This window comes from Desmodus rotundus, chromosome 8 (genome assembly GCF_022682495.2).
Source record: "Desmodus rotundus isolate HL8 chromosome 8, HLdesRot8A.1, whole genome shotgun sequence".
NCBI classification, from domain to species: domain Eukaryota; kingdom Metazoa; phylum Chordata; class Mammalia; order Chiroptera; family Phyllostomidae; genus Desmodus; species Desmodus rotundus.
This window is the reverse complement of record NC_071394.1, coordinates 107,299,668-107,317,836: the sequence shown is the minus strand read 5'-3', so window position 1 is coordinate 107,317,836 and position 18,169 is coordinate 107,299,668. Positions and strand designations below refer to the sequence as shown.

Here is an 18,169-nt window from a genome sequence, read left to right as displayed (position 1 = left end):
AAATTTAAAAAAATCTAAGAAACATAACTATAAATTTACAAATTTATATTTAAATGTATAAACATAATAAATTATATTTATAATTTGTTTATAAATTTATAAATTAAAACATAAATTTTAAAAAAATTAAAAGCATATAGAGCTGCCCCTTGGTTGGAGAGAACATGGGGGTGCACTGAGCACTTAGTACAATGGGGAATTAGGTAGAATGGGTTCCTGTCCTCCTGGAGCTTACAGTCTGGTAGGAGAAAGAGAAAAATCAATGGTAACTGCATCATTATAGGGTGAACAGTACTGTTACTGGTGCTATGCAAGTTAAAGGGGGGACCAAGTACTCCAGCCTTGGGGAATCCAGGAGGACTCCCTGAAGGAAGTTACACCCTATAATTATATTGTTTTGCATTGCAATGCACTTTACTATATTTTATTGCATGCCGATAGATAGACAGACAGCTTTATTAATATGTAAAATGGGGTTTGGCTCTCACACTTTCTCATGTGGTCACTAATCAGACAGGCACTTATATGAGATCTGCTGGGAGAAGAGTGGGAACTTCACAACTTGGGTCCCTTCTCTGACAGCAGCTACATGGACAGAATTTATAAATGGATATCAGGGTGTTCAAAGTTTTCCTAACAGGGGTGGAGGCACCTTGTGGGAGAGCTCAGGAGCACACAGGAGGGCACTGCCCAGCTCCAGGGAGGGCCACTGAGCAAGTCCCGCTCTGGATGCTCTGGGCCCTGGCTCAGGGGCCGGCTTTAGCTTCTCAGTGGAAAGTGGTGTTGTTTCATTTGGTGGATTCTTTCCCCCTTCAGTTCCGTCACATTTTGTAAGAGCCTCCAGGGCATCTCTGTAAAGGCTGCAGCTCACTCAGCACATTTCACAAGACCGCAGCTTTCACTGACAACTCTTTACCTTCTGACCCCAACTTTGGCCTTCTGTCCCATTCCGCTGAAGTTCAAGGCTGCAGATGACCTCCTGGTCAGCATCTTGCTTTCCACTGCAAAAAAGCTACTACTCAGGTGCAGGGTAAGGTAAAGAGAAAACTAAGTTTATAGCAAAAGTCCCTCAGTCATCAGAAGCAAATATCCGCACCTGCCGAAGAAACTGGCCGGAGCTCTCCAACGATGACTGCTGTTCCGTACGTGCATTCCTCCCTGGGTTTTCTAGCGTAAAAAGCCGGTCTTCTAAACAACCATGGTCTGTTTAAATAATCCTTTTGAGAGCAGCATGGTCCTGGAATATCTCATGCATATTAAAAGTGTAAATAATCTTGTCATTTGGAATAAATCTCCTTACTGTGTGTGGCATAATTGAATTCCTCTTTAATTAATGTGGCATTACCTTGTGGCAAAGGTGGGTTAGCTTCTGTTCTGATTGCCCTTGAGTGTTGCCTTGAAGATACTGGAGTGCTGATGAAGTCAATAAAGGCTGCGCATTGATTTTCAGATTCAAGGACAGTCACCGGTGCAGTTCCAGACATGTCCCCAGGACCAACAATTTTCAACAGTGCGATGGCCGGGGCCAAGATGCAACACATGAGGGAGTAAGTAGCATGTTGCCTGACCCCTAGCAGCGCTAGAACATATTGACAAAGAGTGTGATCCCAGCATGTGACGCTTTTCTAGCAGCTGTGTTTTCTTAGATGCAACAGGGGATAGACTTGCACAAGCTCAGTTAAAAGGCCGGAACCTGCATCCAATGCACCTGCGATGGTTTGACTGTATCCCCCCAAAACTCATATGTTGAAATCCTAACCCCCAAAGGTGATGGTATGGTAAGTGAGGCCTTTGGGAGGTGCTTAAACCATGAGGGCAGAACCCTCAGGCACAGTATTAGAGCCTGATGAAAGAGACCCACAGAGTTCCCTAGCCTCTTCTGCCATGGGAGGACAAAGGGGAAGGCAGCAGCTGTGAACCAGGAGGAAGGCCTCCACGAGAAGGCGACCGTGCTGGCACCTTCCCCTTGGACTTCCCAGTCTCCAGAAGTGTGAGTTATAAATTTCTGTCGTTTATAAGCTACCCGGTCTGTGGTATATTTTATATCAGCCCCAACAGACTCAGATAGCACCTGTTACAGACTTCTTGGCAAAGACGAGACACCCAGTCTTCTAGTCTAACTGCTCCTGTGCAGCTCAAGTCTCTAGATCACGGGTTGGCAAATCCTCTCTGTAAAGGGCTAGACTGTAAATATTAGCTCTATGGACCATGTGGTTTCCGTCACAATTCCTCAACTCCGCTGTTGTTACCCAAGAGCAGCCAGGGACGATGGGTGCACAAATGAGCATGGCTGTGCTTCAGGAAAACATTTTTCCAGACTGAAATTTGAACTCCATATAACTTTCAGGTATCACAAATACTATTCTTCTTTGGAGTTCTTCCCTACCATTTAAAAATACTGTGTGGTGACCAGAGACCTGACTTTGGGTGGTGAACCCACAACGCAATGCACAGATGACGTCTTATAGAACTGTATGCTTGAAACCTATGTGTTATTAACCAGTGTCACCCTAATACATTTAATACAATTTTAAAAATTAAATAAATAAAAAATATTTTTAAAATTCTTAGCTCGCAAGACATACAAAAACAAGTGGCATGCCAGATTTGGCCTGTGGACTGTGTCATCTGCGGACCTCTCCTACATAGGTTCCAGCTCAGAAACTTCTCTCTACAATCTACGCCCTATATTGATGCTGCTTGAATAGTTAGGGAAGTTTGACAAAAATTATTTTTCAATTGATTTGCATTTATATTATTCTTATACCACAGTGCTTCATCATCCAAACTAATGCCCAAAAGAAAAGGAGAAAATAGTATTGAAAATTATTTCCAAACCTAAAGCTAGTAATGTAGTGAGATGCTTATTGTTTTCAAGTCCTGCCTATCCTTGAGTGGTCACATTGAGACATAGCTACCATGGCAACCAGAGATTCCCAGGAACTGGAAATGAGGGAGTTTGGACCAAACCTTCCCACCTATACCTGCTTCCACTTCTTGCTAAAAGATTACGTAGAAGGCTTTGCTAATCTCCCACTCAATAATCTTCAAAGAAAAGCAACTCACTTATTTCACCCTTAAAATGTAATAATATGTTGTCAGATTTTTTATCTAAGACTTCTTTTTTTTTTTTTTGCAAAGTACACAATATCCCATTTCCTAGCATATTGTGAAAGGCTTTAAATAATTAAAATAAAAGTAGTTTTGCCAAAACAAATGGCCAACACGCATTTAGGGATTTTTATTCCTGGTATGCTTTTTCTTCCTTATTGTTTGATTGACTTTGACCAAGTATTACCTGGCTCGTGTTTTCACGTGGATCGATACAGTTTGGGATGCTCCACTGTGGACGGTATTGCTCCTTTGGCAGAATAACCTGCCATTCCCGTATTTCCGAGTCACAAAGCTCTGTGCCACTCCGGAAGAGACACAAAGGGAATTGTGGCTGCAGGCTGTGTGTCTTTTGAGGGTGTTGTGTTTCCTCAGTTTCTAAGACTGAAAACATAGCCAGAGGGAAGGAATGTTGCTATTCATTCACTGCACAATGATACACTGTGTGCTCGGCTTGGGGATAATAACTGATGAGACAAAAGAACAATGAATGACATTTGTGCACAGGGACATAACAAAGAAAAGCACCAAGCTTCAAAGTGAAAAGCTAAATGACAACAGAGTGACTATGTAGTATGAGGTGATGGTTAAGAAAAGTCCCCAAATGGGATCATGGCCATGTGCCAAGTGGAGCAGATGGTATGAACTTGAAGGCCAGAAAGGGGAAGTCAAGGAGGCCTCTGAGAGAAGTGGGAACTTATCCTTGGCCTTCACAGAGAGGTAGGACTTGGAGAGGTAAAGAGAATGGAGGGGAAACTGGAGGCCAGCAGATCTGGGGTCTGAGTTTTAGCTCCACCAATAAATGGCTTTCCGACCTTAGGCAAGTGATTTTTCTAGGGTTCAGTTTCCCTCACCTGCAAAATGGTCATGACATTATTGCCATAGCTGGGTCCCCAGGAAGCAGACTCAGAGATGGGGAGGACTGTGCACGAGGTCCGTGAGGGAGTGTTCTGGAGTCTGACACTGGGGGGAAGGAATGGGAAGGAAGGGGATTGGGCAAAGTGACACCTCAGGCTGTGCTTTCATCTCGTGGAGGCCTCGGTGGGCTCTACAGAGAGCTCTGAAGCTGGGGTGGCCTGCAGAACTCTCCTGAGTTGGGGAGTGAGGGTCAGGCCTTTACAACCTCAGGTCAATCAAGTGCTGGATATAGGCCACCCTGGGAAGGGACTGTGACTGAACAAAGCATCTGCAGCCAAAGCTATCCCCAAAGGGGCTGATAGCTGAGGGTAGGCCACCAATGGTACCCCCGGCTGGAGTAAGTGATGCATGCATGTGGAAAGGAAAAATACAAGAGGCATTTGTCAAGAAAAATCACACGAATTTGGTGCTCATCGCTAAGGAGTACAGAAGATAGCTTTTCATTCAAAGGTCTGTAGGGAAGGGAACACGAGGGATGTGTCTCAGGGATGCTGATTACATCAAGTTAATCAAGTTAATTTAAAAAATTATTTTGAAAAATATCAAGCCTATAGAAAAGTTGTAAGAATAGTACAACGAACACCTACATGTGCTTCACCATTCACCAGTTAACGTTTTTGCCACATTTGTATAATCTCTCTACATCTATCTATACTACGTATATTTATAAATTATCACTATTATTACTATTGAGAATAAATTTAATTCATCATAATTCTTCAGTCCTAATTATTTAACTGTGCAGCTCCCAAGAACAAGGATATTCTTTTATATAACCACAGTAAATTATTAAATTTAAGAAATTTCACATGGATATATACTATTTAATACACAAATCTATATCCAAAGGTCACCAGTTGCCCCAGTAAGGCCCTTTATAAGAATTGGGGTTTTTTCTGATACAGAATATAAACCATTGCATTTAGTTACGTCTCTTCGTTGTCATTTATTCTGGAATAGTTCCTCAGTTATTCATCGTCTTTCCTGATACTGACATGTTTGAAGAGTACAGGCCAGTTTTGCAGAATGTCTCTTAATTTGGGTTTGTCTGGTCCTTAGTCATGACTAGATACAAGTTACACATTTACTAATGGTATCCTATATAAGTGATTCTGTGTCCTTCTGAATTGTCAAAAACTTAATCTGGAGAAGTTGCAGACATATACAAAAGTAGTCAGAAGACTATAATTAATCCCGGTGGACTCATCAACCAGCTCAGCAGTTATCAGCCCATGGTAAACCTTGTTTTGTCTCTGCTCCCATCTATTCTGCCCTGTCACTTTTAAGGACGTCCCATTCATCATCTTTCTTCATCCATTAATCTCTCAGTCATACGTGAATTTCAACCTGCTCTTTGACGTCTCCCCTAGGATGTCCATGAGGCATTTTTAAGATATCCAAAACTGAACCCTTGATTTCTCTACCAAAACTGCTCCCTCCATGGCCATCTTTGCAGGAGAAAGGCAGGATCTTGGAGAGAACACACCTTCCAGCTTAGTCACTGGTGCCCCTACGGCTTCATCTTCTCCTGCTGTGAGAAAGTGGAGCTCTGCAAGAAGTTGGGGAGCAATGCGTTTGATCGTACTGCCATGGTTCTTTTAAGTTCTCTCAGCTGAGAGACCCTGGGGCTTAGTGGCATTAATACACGCATGTCAGGCACAGAGCGGACCCAAGCACAGTGGTCAGGAGGAAGGTATGGCGTGCGGGACAGCCACTGCTGGAATTTATATCCCTGCTTATATTTATGAGCATGTGTCCTTGGACAAGCTACCCAGCCTCCTTGTGCCTGAGACGTCTTATCTGTAAAGTGGGGCTAATAGTGGCTCCTACCTCATGGGGTTGTTTGAGGGTTAGTTGAAATCATGAATGTATGAAATGCGCTTAGGATAGTTCACGACGCATAGTAAGTGCTCAATAAATGTTAACAGCTTCTAATAGACTCTCAATACACATGTGGTTGCTTCCTCTTGAAAAGCCCCCAAGCCACGTATCTGAAGGTATGGGCATGTGTTAGTCTGTTAAGTGATGTGTTGTTGTACCTGAAAGTATCTGTGGGTGAAGAAGCTGTGTACTTACATAGCATTTTTTTTACTATGCAAGAGGAAGTGCCAGTTCTCTTGAAAATTTTCATAAAGTTGTTGAATATAAAAGCCAACCATTTACTATCCTTCAGCCCTTGGCTTCCTGTCAAGGCCACTTCTTACTCCCGCTGGGAAACCACTCCACAGATGAAACTCCCTGCTGGCCACAGGCAGCCTGGCTCTCAGTAGGCGTTACGTGGTGCCCCTCAAAGTCATTGGAATGTCAGCAGAATCACAAGAATTCAGCTCTGACTTCCTCTCTGGCTGAGTAATTCCCATGTACATTTGAAGAGAAGTTTCTGTTCACTGATGGATAGGTAGATGGATGGATGGGTGGCTGGAGGATGGTGGATGGATGGGCCTTTGTGGCTTTATCAGCCTCCTGAAGACTCTACCCTCAGGGCATGGTTTTCTGTTGTAAAGAACTTTCTTTACCACGGTTAGCCGAAGTTGATTTCAGGCTTGCATTGGAGGTCAAAGAGGTGAACCTATGGAATGACAGCCGATCAGCTTTCAGCTCTAAGGATAGTGACACACTGTTACCAAGGGACCAATCCTTTAATTTGCATAAGCCAACACAATACATTGTGTCATGGAGGGTTTGTTCAATCTGAATAAATCTCTGTTCTTCAGGTATCAGCTGATCCCTCTAGTGTTCTTGGCTTTGCTGCTTAAAGTGTGGTCCATGGACCAGTAGCATTGATATCACCTGGAAGCTTGTGAGAAATGCAGATTCTCTGGTCTCACCTCTCCTGAATCAGAATCTAGAATGTAGTGTAACAAATTTTCTGAAGATTCATGCACATATTAATAAAGCTTAATATGCATGGTCTCAAGAGGACTTCCAACCTGGGAGAAGTTTGTTACCAGAGTATGAATTCACGTCAATCTTTTTTTAAAAGTAATTGAATGTATTGAGGTAACATTGATTAAAAACATTTGGATAATTCTCAAGAAAAGGCAGAGGACTTCTGGTGAAGATGGCGGTGTAGGTAAACATGGCTCATCTCCTCATACAACCACATCAAAATTACAAATATACTACAGAATAACTATCACTCAGAAGTCCTACACTAGGGAACTGAAGAAGAAACCACACTGAGACTGGTAGGAGGGGCAGAGACGAAGAATCACATGTGGCAGATAAAAATCAGGAGGGATATCTCAGGAGCAAGGGGTCCCAGTCACATACCAGGCCTCTGTTAGCCCAGGGTTCCTGTGACAGGAAGATAAGTCTCCACAAATTCTGGCTGTAAAAGCCAGTGGAGATTGAGACTGTGGAAGACAGAAACTGCTGGACTCCCAGGAAGTTTCTCTTAAAGGGCCTGTGCACAGACTTACTTGGACTTACTTCCTCTGAGCTCCAGCACTGAGGCAGCAGATTGAAAGGCATCAGAGACATATGGAGAGGACTGAATTGTTTGGCATCAGGGTGAGAGTAGGGGGACAGCTTTCTCCCAGACGGGTGTACTGGCAGAGGCTATTGTTCCTTTTCTGAGCCCTCCAGCAGAACCAGGAGACAGGAGCCATATCTGAGATTCCATCAACTTGGTACACACTGTTTGCCCCACTCTGGTGATTCTCTGGGGCTCTGCCTCACCAACCTTCAGGCCCACCAAGCTCTTTCCAGTGGCTTTTCCATGTGAATGGCTTGTCTTTCCATGCTTCAGATTTTCCTAAATTTTCTCAAACAAACAGCATCTGGCTTCAGCAAACCCCGTACCCCTAGCTAAGTTGCCTAAGGCCCAGCACTAGCAACAGCTGGCTTTGGTTCATAGCTTGGCCTCTCCTGGGCACCTCCAAGTCCAGCACAAGTAGCAGCCATCTGCAGATTGCTTTGCAGCTTATTCTGTATGACCCCGGAGAAAGCACAGGAGGTAGCTGACCTTGGATGTGCCAACAACAATCAAGGCTCAACTGTAAAGAGGAGTGTATACACAGCCCACACAGTGGGTGCACTTTCAGTACCCAGGTTGGCTAATAGGGGAGGCTGTGCCATTGGACCCTACAGGACACCTACTATGTTAAGCCACTCTATCAAGCTTGGGAGATGTAGTAGCTCTGCCTAATACATAAATACAAACACAGGGAGGCTGCCAAAATAAAGAGACAAAGAAACATGGCCCAAATGAAGGAATAGATAAAAACTACAGGAAAACAGCTAAACAAAATGGAGATAAGCAGTCTGTCAGAGGCAGAGTTCAAAACACTGGTTGTAAGGATGCTCAAGGAACTTAGGACCTCAACAGCATAAAAAAGATCCAGTTAGAAATGAAGGATATGCTAATTGAAATAAAGGACTATTTACAGGGAAACAACAGTAGAGTGAATGAAGCTCAGAATCAAATCAATGATTTGGAACATAAGGAAGCAAAAAACAAGAAGAAACAGAATTCAAAAAAATGTGGATAGTGTAAGCAGTCTCTGGAACAACTTTAAACATTCAAACATTCACATCATAAGGGTGCCAGAAACAGAAGAGAAAGAGTAAGAAACTGGAAATCTATTTGAAAAAAATAATGAAAGAAAACATCCCTAATTTGGTGAAGGAAATTTACATACAAATCCAGGAAGCACAGAGATTCTCAAACAAGATGGATGCAAAGAGGCTCACTCCAAGTAACATTATGATTAAAATGTCAAAGGTTAAAACTAAAGAGAGAATCTTAAAAGCAGCAAGAGAAAAGCAGTTACCTACAGGGGAGTTCCCATAAGATTGTCAGCTGATTTCTCAATGAAGCTTTGCAGGCTGGAAGGGATTGGCAAGAAATATTCAAAGTAATGAAAAGTAGGGACTTACAGCCAAGATTGCTCCACCCAGCAAAGCTATCATTTAGAACCGAAGGACAGATAAAGAGCTTCCCAGACAAGAAAGAGCTAAAGGAATTCATCATCACTAAACAAGTATTATATGAAATGTTAAAGGGTCTTTAAGAAGAAGAATAAGATTAAAAATATGAACAATAAAATGGCAATAAATACATATCTATCAACAATTGAATCTAAAAAACAAAATAAATGAACAAGCAAAACAAAAACAAAATCATAGATAGAACATTTTGATGATTTCCAGATGGGAAGGGAGTCAGGAGGATGGGTAAAAAAGAGGGAAGGATTAAGAAGTACAATCAGGTAGTTACAGAATAACCATGGGGTATAAAGTACAGTATAGGAAATGGAGTATCTGAAGAACTTATACACATGACCCATGAACATGGACGCTGGTGTGGGGATTGCCTAAGGGAGTGGGCATCTGCTGGGTAGAAGGGGACAAGGGGAAAATGTGAGACAACTGTAATGGCATTAACAATAAAATATAATTTTAAAAAGTCAAGTATTACATAAAATATATTTATGTTTTAAGGCCTTAATTTTTGGAATTTTTATTCAGTTGCTTTTTATTCTTTGTGTTAAGGAAGGTATAATTTATATCTAGTAAAACTTCCTTTTTATTTTATAGTTCTATGAATTTTGACAAATATATCACTTTTATATAGTAAAATTCACTCTTTTAGTATATGATTCTACCAATTTTGATCAATGCATGTAGTCATATAACCATCACCACAATCAATATTATAGAACAGTTTCCTCATCCCCAGAAATTCCCTTGCGCTCCCCCTTTGTAGTCCGTCTCTGCTGTCATTCCCTGCCCCTGGCAATACATTGGTCTCTCTTCTGTCCCTACAGTGTTGCCTTTTCCAGAATATCATGTAAGTGGACTCATTACTTAGCATCATAGGCCCCAACTGTAACTGAATATAGTTGTAGGGATTGGTCTAGATCTATGAATAGTCATGTGTTCGACTCCTGTAGTTCTGCACTCCTGTATTCTCCACACACAGAGATTTGTCACGAGGAGGGCCAGGTTTTGGATTTGTCATGAGGAGGGCCAGATTTGTCACAACTGGGCCAGGTCCCAGGCACCTCACAAGCAGTTGTTCCTAAGGTTTCTGAACCCACAAAACTTGCTACTAGAATATCACTACTTGGGACATTCTGAGGCTGAACTTCCAATTTCCCTTTCAGGGACTCATCAGGTTTTTGCCAGTAGCCCAGAGTCCTTACTGCCTGGGAACAAGGGGGTAGGGGTGGCCTCCACTGTGTTGCTCAGTGGGACAAAGTTCTAGGGAAGGGATCCACTTCGCTAAGCTTCAGCCTGACCGTGGGAAGCCATGGAGATGGCCTGAGGGTCTGGGGGAGCTTCTGAGACCAGTTCTCCAGCTGAAGTTGATGCCCTGAAAAGCGTCTCAGTCCTAAGAAATGCTCTTAATGATGAGGGATGGGATCTTTCTGTAGTAGCCACAACTCTGAATCACCTCCGCATTGTTGGTTCATGCAGGAGGCACAGAAAAATGTCAACATATTTGACAGCAGAGATGTGTGACTTCCCTTTGGGAACTACAGTTACACATATCCCAGGCTTCTTACAGCTGTCCACAACGCCCTGATACTCTGGTCATTTTTCAGGCCTCCACCCGCTCCGATCATTTTAGATAATTTCTATTACTGTATCTTTAATTTAACTAATCTTTTCTTCTGCAATGTCTAATTTACTGTTAAACCCATCCGGTATATGACGGGGAACCCAACAAAAACTGGAATATATCTTCTGGAGGGCACGCCCCTTGTAGTACAGGCTTCCCCCACTAGGTGATTGTTCTAGGTACTCATCTGTATCAGTGTACCAGCTGGTGTTGTTGTGAGAGGCTGTGTTTGGCTTCAGTGAATTTTTTTGAAGACCCTTTCAACACGTCTGCCCATTTCATGATGGGTGATTTACAAGCACACCTGCCCACACTGTGCAGAGGGTTCAGCAGTTTTTGACCAAAAATGGCATGACCCCCATATCCCCCCGCATTCACCCGATCTTGCCCTGAGTGCCTTTTTTGTTTGTTTCCCTGGATGAAAAAAATCCTGAAATGGAAACTTTTTGCTGATGTGGAAGAAGTGAAACAAAAAACAGCAGAAGCACTAAAAGGTACCAACGAGTTCAAAAACTGTTTGGAGCAGTGGAAAATAATGTCTCGATAGGTATATTGCATCAAATAGAGAGTACTTGGAAGGTGCCTGAAGTTTAAACATGTAAGAAAAAGTACACAATTTTTTATAAGTAAAGTCTGTTTGGGGGGGCATCCCCCTTATATTTTCATTTCTAGACATTTTATTTGAGTCTTTCTTATATCTCCCAAGTCTCTGCTTAACATGTTCGATATTTCCTTTAGCTGTTTGAACAAGCAGAATACAATTATAATAATTTTAATGTCCTATATGTACCATTTCTGGGTTTGTTTCAGTTTATTTTTCTCCTTACTATAAGTCATATTTTTCTACTTGGTATGCCTGGTAATCTTTGATTGAATGTCAAGCATTGTGAATTTTACCCTCTTGAGTGCTGGATATTTTTGCATTGCGATAAATAGTCTTGAGCTTTGTTTTAGGATTCGGTGAAGCTACTTGAGGGTCTTACTTTAGCTTTGAGGGTCTTTGAGGGTTTGGTACTTCAGGGTCTTACTTTTAGCTTTGCTTTGTGGGATCAGGGCAGCAATTAAACTATGGCTGATAATTGTCCGCTACGGGGGCGGAACCCGTCTGTGTGTTCTACCCCATGGCCAGGGGACTGTCAGATTTAATAATGAATGTCAGTCACAGGTGTGAAGAGGCACTATTCCTGGCCGTATGTGAGCCTCAGGGACTATTTTCTCTAACCCTTTCACACGGGTTCTCCTTCCCCTCGGTCATTTCCTCACGCACGCACTCACCTATACCTAACTGAATCTTTAGTATGTGCATGGGTTTACAGAGGTTTATTTGTTTCAACATTTTAAAAGCTGCTTTTTTAAATTACATTTGTTGCTTAATTATGTAAAGTATTTCTATGGGTCCCAAGTTAAATCTATAAAAAGACATTTTAAAGAGGACCAACTTCTATCCTGACTCTTTACCCTATTTTCTCCCTTCCCCAATAGGAATTTATTTTTTAATTTTATGGCTTCTCCTTTCATTTTTAAATATATTCAAATAAAAATATATATTCAAATAAATGCATCCTCTCTCTCACTTCTTAAGAAATTGGTAGCATATTATACAAACTTTTGTCAGCTTCACTTAGCAATGAATCCTAACGATTACATCATAGGAATATATAGCAATGTGCTCCTTTTCTTTTTTATGGCTTCCCAGTTCTCCTGTGTGTAGACGTACCATTGTTTTATTCAGCCTGTTCCCTAGATGGACAGAGGGGCTTTTCTAGTCATTAGATGTTGTGAATAGACTCTAAAGAATAACATCCAGCTCTTCTGTGTTACTGCCAGTTTCTTTGAAATAGATTTCTAGATGTGGGATTGCTTGATTGAAGGGTAAATGTATATATGAATGCATGTAAGTGTTTCCAAATGCCATTCTGCATTCCCACCAGCAATATATGAGTGCCTTTTCTCCAGTTTCCCCACAGAGCATATGTCAAACTTTGGTATTTTATGTTTTATATTCTTTCTAACTACCTACCTATCTACCTACCTACCTAACTACCTACCTACCTTCCTACCTACCTATCTGTCTGAATGTCTGTCTGTCTCGTTATAAATGTAGTCTTACACTGAGGGGTCTATTTTACTTGTTTTTTGGTACATATTTTTTTAATGTAGGAAACTATTTTTGTCTCTCTCAGCAAACACACTTGAGGGTCAAGTACACAAAATGTACTAAGGCCTAGTCTTGCCGTGAGAGGGAAGAAGTCACTTTTGGCCTCAGGTTTCAGCTGAGATTTCCAGCCCAGTTTACCAGAAACGTTGCTCATTGGGAGTCCAATGACATTGCTTACACAGCTTAATAAAAGTGCTGCTTTTTTTTTTTTTGCATTTAGCCGGTGATTTTTTGTGAATTATCTTAATGAGGCGAAGGGACCTGTGGTGGTTTAGACGTCTCACATGTAGGGGAAATCACCTTTCCCGGGCTGCTCACCTGGTGTCAACAGTTAGGTGATCGGTGCCTAGACAGCAGACGCCAGTGTGGTGACACGCAGCACCGTGCCCCATGCGCGCTGCCGCTCCTACAAGTCTAACACACAGCTTTACTGAGGAAGACGAGGGTCAGAGGGTTCTCACGGAGCTGCCGGTGCTCTGGCGCGCCTAGTGGCTGTGCTCACTGCTCACCTGCGCGAGCGTGCCCGGCAGGGCCTCAGAGGGCCGCACACCGGTTTGTGTGCCTGTGTGTCATGAGCCCACTGTGACCAGATGGCACTAGCTCTTGTGTCAGCTGCTGTGGCTACAGAGACTTCCTTGAGGGCTGCAGGGCTATGGAGAGTTTGCTGGCAGTTCTGTTGCTGACCTCTGGTGTCAGCTGTTTGGAAAGGTCTGGCCAAGGTGAGAGCACAGCTCTGGTGGAGTGCTGTGATGAGGGCAGAAGGGAACTGTTTAGAGGCTTCTGAAGGCACAAGGAAGTTCTCTAAGTAACGATGAGGTCAAGTGTAGTGATCGGTTCAATCTCAGAGACATGGCTCACGAGTTCCTGAATTTTTTTTTTTCCACTTTCAATCACAGGAAGACCTGACCGAGGGAGGTCAAACTGAACATGAGAAGCCCACAACCTTTATTGTCCTTCTCGTTAACCTGGCATATAGCTCGTGGTGTAGTAGCAGTCACTTGCAAAAATGGCTGTGGAGCATTAAGCACTGGCTAAAAATGTTTCCAAGATGGAGTAGCATGAGGTGTGTAGTGGTTTCAGCTCAGGTTCTGAACTGAACGAAACCCGTAGCAATGTTGTGTGGAGGGAAGCTTGCTTTCCATGGACATCTCGTCTGTATCAGGCAGTGTGCTGACCCGACACCCCCATCACATACGGCACCCCTGCGTACCTGTGAGGTGGGCAAGACCCTCCATTTTGTAAGTAAACAGGTGCATTTCAGGAGATGAGAGACTTTCCCAGTGCTACACAGCTAGTAAGTGGCAAGACTGTTTTACTTCCAAGTCTGGTTAATTCTAAAACCAGTGCTGGTAACCACTGCCAAGGTGGGATGGCGACAGCGGGAGCCTAGCGGCATGAAAGCCTGGGTCCCGTGGGGAACTCTAAAAGGGTTGCAAGTTCAATTCCTGGTTAGGGCACATGGCTGGGTTGAGGGTTCAGTCCCCAGTTGGGGCATGGGCAAGAGGCAACCAATTGATGTTTCTTGCACATCGTAGTTTCTCTCCTTCTCTCTCCCTTCCCCTCTCTCTAAAATCAATATGCATGTCCTCCAGTGAGGATTACAAAAAAGTACATGCCAACCCATGTTAGAGATGAAAAGTCTGTGGCACAAAAAGGCTAAATAAATAAAACGCCCAAGACCAAAGCCAGCATCCAGGCTTGGTTGTCTGCTATCAAATTTTATGCCCTTTTGCGTGCTTTTCTGAGTTGGGTATTTGATATCCGAATTGCAACAGCATCTCATTCTCTGAGACCAGGCTTCTCCTTTGTCAAATGTATATATTTAATACAAATAACTTACTGTTTCAGGATTCCACGTGCTTTATGAATAAAGCTCATTCTGTCTCACTGATTGAAATAACCCTTCAATGGAGAAGTAGATGAAGTGATGGTTGTTTTCTCCTCCACTTTCTAAATCTCATTGGAAAGGTGTTAGTTATGTCTCCAACATTCCCCATTTTTCTAATGAAAGGTCAGTGTCAGGCAGCACTTCTGAAGAAACTGCTGATTGAAACCAGAATTTCAATTTCAAAACGACAAAAGCTTGTATGTAAGAAAGGCCCAGTGACCAGCAAATGAGGGCTTTTCGCCCAAAAGGCAGTGGTTCTAAATGTACTTGTAATATTTGAGAGGTCCTTTAAAGACCCAGTTAGATTTTTACTCGGCTGTCTCGAGTTCTGCAATCAATAAATTGTGCTTTTCTTGTGAGTCTGTTAGGTGGGAGGCGGGAAGTGTCCTGAGGCATGTAAGAAGGGAGGCACCTTGCAGCCTAGCTGGGAGACGGGCGCCTGCAGTGTGATTCACAAGATAGGAGTGAATGCTGAGTGCCACCTGAGTGGAGCCAACACCCGGAAGTTCGGAGGACAAGCCTACCTCTCCATAGGGACGGGCAGGTCCACGTGCTGCTCAGATGATGCCTTCTCCATCACATAGACCCGCCGTCTCGGTTTCCCCGACCCAGGAATGACTTAACCCCTTTCTGCGAAGGCGAGCCTCAGCCTCATAACTGTACTCGCTGTCAGCCAGCGGCTCTGCCCTCCCAGGTGTAGGTAACTTTGCCTCAACTCCTAGGTCCACGTCCTATTGTAGTTGACAGCCCTTCCCGAGACGTCTGCCAACGCCTGGGTATTGGGAACGTCTCATCCTCTGTCCGCTGTCTCCATTCTGCACCGTGTTGGTCTAGACTGAAAACCTAACCTCTTTATCCATTTCCGTAGTGCTTCTACTCACCCAAATAATCTGTGAGTGCACCAGACATTTTTCTTTTAACATTTGGGAGCTGGTGATAAAAGCTTCATGTCACAAAGACTTAATGACTTCAAACGAATCATTATGCATCCCTATTTCTTAAAAAATGCTCATTAGCCACCAGTTGCAGGTAGACTCACTGCAAAGCAGGTTCTGAGATGATTTTCCTACAGTTTCCTGCCAAGGGGAAGGGGAAACCATAGTGCTGGGGGAGGGAAGGAAGCAGGACTGAGTGGAGGGAGAAGCTGGGCTGTGGTATCACCATCCCAGCAAGGCCTCCTCGGCTGCACAGGGCGCACCAAAGCTGGGACGGTCCTGCAAAGTTGTCCCAAGTGGGCTTGCGGGGCGGATCTGCATCCCCAGACACTGGCTGTAGAATCGCAGGAAGGGGAGCGAGCCCTGCAGAGAGGGCCATTCCCCGAGAGGGCTGCTGGCTGAGGGCCACGTGCCTGGGGAATGAGACCTCAGTCCTGAAGGGGGCATCTTGGGGTGCAGCCCAAAGTCCACTGCACCCCCCAGGCGTTCTCTTCCCCAGCACCATCCGGTTCTCTGGCATCTCTTGCTCCCTCTTTCTTAGGAGCAAAAGGAAATATTCCTGTGCTGGGCATCTTAGCCATTGTCCCCCTTCTTGGCTCCTGCTCGCCTGTGCCCTCAGGATCTCACCTTTCCGAAAAACTCTTCTCTGGTGTTTTTTTCTAAACACTCTGAGTGCGTGTGTGGCATCTGAGGTTTAACACGTTTATGCCCTAATTTCATTTGTTCCACTTCAGTAGCAGCAGAAGTATCAGTGGTAAATTGCTGTAACGAACAGAAGGTGGATTCAAGAATCTGGACTATTGGGTTCGCACCTGGCTGTTCTTACTCTGCGGTCTTAGACAAGTCCCTTTGCCCCTCCAAGTCTAGTGTATTCACCTGGAAAGCGGAGGAATAATTAGCGTGAGTATTAAACGGTGCACTATTTGATGCTAAGTGGGGACCCAATAAATGGCAGATGCCTCTCTTCTCACATCTCTTTGTTGACCCTTTCGATTGCCGTCCTTCAGCCCCTGACTTTTTGAGTTGGTGTCCAAGTGGCCCTGAAAATGCTGCTTCTGTTAGTTGTTTTTCTACACAAACTTGAAATCCTGCTTTTAAGCAAATGATCCTAAGAGGCCTCTTTGGTTATTGTCAACTGCAAACAGATGTCCAAGGTTGGGGAGTTAGGGGGTTGCACGGGGCACAAGCTCAAGGACTTCTTGGGCGACATGCGTGTTCAGAGTGCCAAGGTTTCTTCAGTATTCCTAGTGCCTCCTGCTTATCCTTCCTTGTTCATTTTTTAAGAAAAATTTTAGACCCATAAACAAAATATTATATGTCTTTGATTTCCTTTAAAACCACGCCTGATTTATAGTAAAACTGTACTTTTCCCAGCTGGGAGCAATAGGTATTATTTTGAAATAATTAGGCATATTTGTGATAAAATTATAATAATGAACACAGCTGTTTCTATATTATTTTGAAATAATAATCTGTTCTACAATCTGTTCAGTGCTGAGAACACCACCAGGTACTGCAGGTTCAGCAGGAAATCTTCTGTTTATTGCTCTATTTGTTGAGTTTCGACTCTAATAGTTTTTCATTTGTCAAGTCAGAAAACAGAAGTCAGCATGCCACCCGACCTTTTCAGTTTTCAGTGGAGAACTCTGTGGTATAAACAGTCACATCTGGGATCCCAGCTCATGGGACCTTAGGAAGAGACGGGCTCTCTTGCAGTGCAGTATGAAGGTGCTGGCAAAGATCAATCTAAACAAATGTTATTTAAGTTTCATAATAAGGTGAGACAGAGTCAGAAGTTGCAGCTGTTTTTCTTAAACCCCATTGTGACGAGGGGCACAAGCAGGCAAGTCACCCTTGTGCAACCTGAGTGTGGAAAGGAAACAGCCAGAGCATCCTGGGTGGCGCCAGGTTCGGAATAATAGGCGGAACCTTAGAAAGACTGGAAGAATCTGAGTCACAGTGGTACAATTCCATCTGAAAGAGAGGGTGTTTTCTGCCTTCCTGTGCCAGCGGAGGCCGAGCTGGTCTCTTCTCTGTAAGTGCACATGTTTGGTGTCCCTTTAGGTGTCCAGATTCCCTCTTCTTATAAAGACACCACCAGATTGGATTAGGGCCCACATTACAAGCCTCATTTAATCATAATCACCTCCTTTAAGGTCCTATCTCCAAACAGAGTCACACTCAATATATGAATTGGAGGGGGGGAGCAATTCAGCCCATAACAGATGTTTTCCTTTTCTGAGGCGCAAGTGCTTTCTAATGGCTTTCCTCCTGACCCCGAGGGCAGGTGCAAGTCCCTGGAAGGCACGTACATGTAACAAGACAAGGACCTCTAACTGTGGAACAGACGTGACCGAGGGAATGTCCTGAGCTGTGGTTAGCAAACTTATCTGCTTTGTGTCACCTGTGACTGATAGCAGGACAAGTCTGGCTCACTCTTGTGCCTAGATCCAGGCTCCGGGTGACACACAATTCCCACCTGGCAGCAGCATCTCGGTGCTGGCTAACTCTTTGTCAAAAGGATTTGAAAATCAAGTCATCAGTTGGTGCATATGAATAGCATATTTTGCTGATCAGAGATTGCCTCTAGT

General features: G+C 43.7%; 1 protein-coding gene across 9 annotated transcripts in view; it reads left to right on the top strand.

Moving 5' to 3' along the window:
• Positions 1 to 18,169, top strand: part of NEK11 (NIMA related kinase 11) — a 199,258-nt gene that overhangs the window by 160,733 nt on the left and 20,356 nt on the right. For 6 of the 9 annotated variants that reach the window (XM_053929433.2, XM_053929435.2, XM_053929432.2 and 3 more), the window contains one exon: positions 1,451 to 1,547. The exons of the other annotated variants lie outside the window; for them this stretch is intronic. In XM_053929433.2, the coding sequence (XP_053785408.1) occupies positions 1,451 to 1,547 (97 nt within the window). The remainder of the gene's footprint in view (positions 1 to 1,450; positions 1,548 to 18,169) is intronic. 9 annotated transcript variants of the gene reach the window in all.